Source organism: Pteropus vampyrus, unplaced genomic scaffold (assembly GCF_000151845.1).
Source record: "Pteropus vampyrus isolate Shadow unplaced genomic scaffold, Pvam_2.0 Scaffold12, whole genome shotgun sequence".
NCBI classification, from domain to species: domain Eukaryota; kingdom Metazoa; phylum Chordata; class Mammalia; order Chiroptera; family Pteropodidae; genus Pteropus; species Pteropus vampyrus.
The window spans coordinates 15,807,705-15,810,665 of NW_011888793.1; the positions used below are offsets into that span (position 1 = coordinate 15,807,705).

General features: G+C 34.0%; 1 protein-coding gene across 9 annotated transcripts in view; it reads left to right on the top strand.

Moving 5' to 3' along the window:
- The window catches only part of NLGN1 (neuroligin 1), a 995,729-nt gene that overhangs the window by 983,208 nt on the left and 9,560 nt on the right, over positions 1-2,961 (top strand). For all 9 annotated transcript variants that reach the window (XM_023524764.1, XM_023524785.1, XM_023524777.1 and 6 more), the window contains one exon: positions 490-702. In XM_023524764.1, coding sequence (XP_023380532.1) covers positions 490-702 — 213 coding nt within the window. The remainder of the gene's footprint in view (positions 1-489; positions 703-2,961) is intronic.

Consider the following 2,961-nt stretch of genomic DNA (forward strand, 5'->3'; position numbering starts at 1 on the left):
GTATATTATTTTACGCACAAGTTTTAGAAAAATACGCATGCTCTCCACCCTTGCATCCTGCCTCTCTGCTACACATACCTTAAATTCCAATCATATTACACAATGAGCAACTTGAGGACCAACACAGTGTTCTATGCAAAATCACATTCTCATATGCTCCATGACACTATCTCAAATATCTCCACCTAGTAACTTGGCCTCTAGAATGTCTCCCTTGAGGACTTTCAAAATGTTTTCATTCTCTTTCTCTGCCCGCTATAACCTATTACCTGGATAATTTAGGGAAGATAAAGGTCATTTTTCAAATTTTAGTCTCTACTATTCTTCCTAAAGGAAATCCAATTATTGTCATAGGAAATAATTTTTTACTAAAGAATTTGTTCTTATCTTGATGAACACAGGCTTCAGTTGCATTTAAATTTAATGCCTATTTGATTCATGTCAATTCAAAACGGTGTTCTAAGGTATCTTTTCATTTCTATTTTCCAGGTTTCTTGAGCACAGGAGATCAGGCTGCAAAAGGAAACTATGGACTCCTTGATCTCATACAGGCTTTAAGATGGACTAGTGAGAACATTGGATTCTTTGGTGGTGACCCCTTAAGAATCACTGTTTTTGGATCTGGCGCTGGGGGTTCATGTGTCAATCTGCTGACTTTATCCCATTATTCTGAAGGTAACCGTTGGAGCAATTCAACCAAAGGTATTATGCAGGTTGCAAATTTTGACAATTTTGGTGTCTGCATGCCACCACCATCAGTAGTATGTGATGCTCTGTATATATTTCTCTGTTCAAACTGAGTTTTAGGTTGAATTCAATAATTGTTAGAAATATTGTTTCTTTAGCTTTGGTATGCATGTTTAGATTTTTGTCAAACTCTTTTCTTTGTCTCCTGTGAAGCTTAGTAAGTATGCCCTTTCAAGCACACTTCAGGATAGTTAGCATTACCATTACTTTTCATTCTTCTAGAGGGTGATTTTTGGAAAAATCAAAGGCGTTCACAGTTCTGTCATCTCTGTTTATTCAGTAATCACAATCAAAGACGAGGTTTATTTTAATGCAAGTCTTGTGTATAATCTATTTTCAAGACAATAGACATTTAAAACCTTTTGCTAGAAAGAAGGAGGCAGTTATAAGCTAGTTTGTCTGAAAATAAGATTTTCACTAGTGTGAGTAGAGAATGGATGTTTGATTATTTTGCATGTATGATCCAAAATTGTCAAACCATCGAGGTCACCAGTAGAGCTTTTGATTAAAAAGAAAAATAGGTTTGAATTCGTGCTTTCTTTTTTTTCTCTTTTCGACTCCAAAAGTGTTATTTTTCCTCCTCAAAGCTTGGCAACGCAACATGGAGCACTGAGGCTGCTTAAACCCATAAGATATTTTTCCTATCTCCATTTTCTGGCCATGACACCTTTTTTCCAAAGTGCCTGCCCAAAGCTTATCATGTTGTTCTTTTTTATGGACTCTCACCTTACCATGAGTTTAGTAACTCATTCGATTGCATTTATTAACTTGAAACATCCACAAGAACAGAGGTGTTTTGTTGGAGAAGTCTATAAATGCAAATATTTCTCTCTATTATACGTACGTAAAAGATAGGAAGATAGAGGATACACATCAACATAGGTCATCTTATATTTTTTACTTTTTTATTTTTATTTTATATACATTAAGAAAGTATACACTGTCATTTTCATAAAACATCTTAATTTTAAGTCTGAGTTTTATGATATAAGCACCCAATAGAATATTTGTTTTTGGTATCAAAGACAAATTAATGTGGAATTTCAAAGGGACAGCCAGTAATTAAATGAGTATATATATTTGGAGAAACATATATTATTATAAACATAATTTATAGAAATAGTTTCTGTAACAGCTCATTTAAATTAGTTGAGTTCTGATTCTGGATGATAAAATGTTTCACCTGAGAAAATTTCCAATTGAATAGAGATTTTGGTCTCTAATGAAATGGCTTATTTCAAAATTATAAATTTTCAGTTTTTTTTAATTGAACAGATTAGATTATTCTAGTCATGCCAGTATTTATGTAGATTAACATTAAACAATTCGTTCAGACTTCTTAGGGTCATTTGATCTCAAATGTTATTTCCTTCTATATTTCCTAAAACTTTTTTTACATGTAAAGCAAAAATGGTCACCAAAGCCAGTTTCAGCCAGTCCAAAAATAGCATTCAGTAAAGAGATGAATTAATAAATTCACTGGCTAGCATTGCTATTTATCAATTGTTGATTGATAAATAGTGGCAAATGGCTATGCAAACAGTTCAAAATATAGCATTTCATTGCCCTCTTCAAGGAAATCTGTCCATGCCTGGCCACACAAATGGACTTATGTTTGCTCTAGTCCTAAGCTTATTTCCACAAAGAAAGTTGCCTGATTTGACCAGGAGATACTTCAGACATGTCTTGAAGTCATCGGGCCAATTCTGTCTCCAGTAAGGCATAAACTTTAATGTCTGTTAACTTCTCGGGTCTACTGCAATGGTTAGGCCTATATTATTAGGAATTGACCACAGCTTTCATACACAAAGCAAGCACTCTCACTAATGATATGGTTTTCCCAACACCATCTAGATGGCATATTTCAGACTATATTTGACGTGTATTTTCTTTAAAATCTTTTCTCATTTATTTAGTTAATGTCATCAAACCCCTGAAATTGGAAAGCATATTATAGATATAACCAGGTTTATTATAGTTGTTAAGTTTTTAATTAGTAAAATATTTTTCTGAGCAAATGTTGACAAAGATATAGCCTATATAATTTTTTAAATTATCTATATTTCAGACCTAATTCCATAGTATAGCGGTTAGCACATCTGCTTTACATGCAAAAGTTCCTGGGTTCACGCGCCAGTGGAGCCATGGCCCATGGTCTATGGCCATGCCACCCTGAACAAGCCCAATGTCTGATCTTAGAATCTAAGCAGGGTC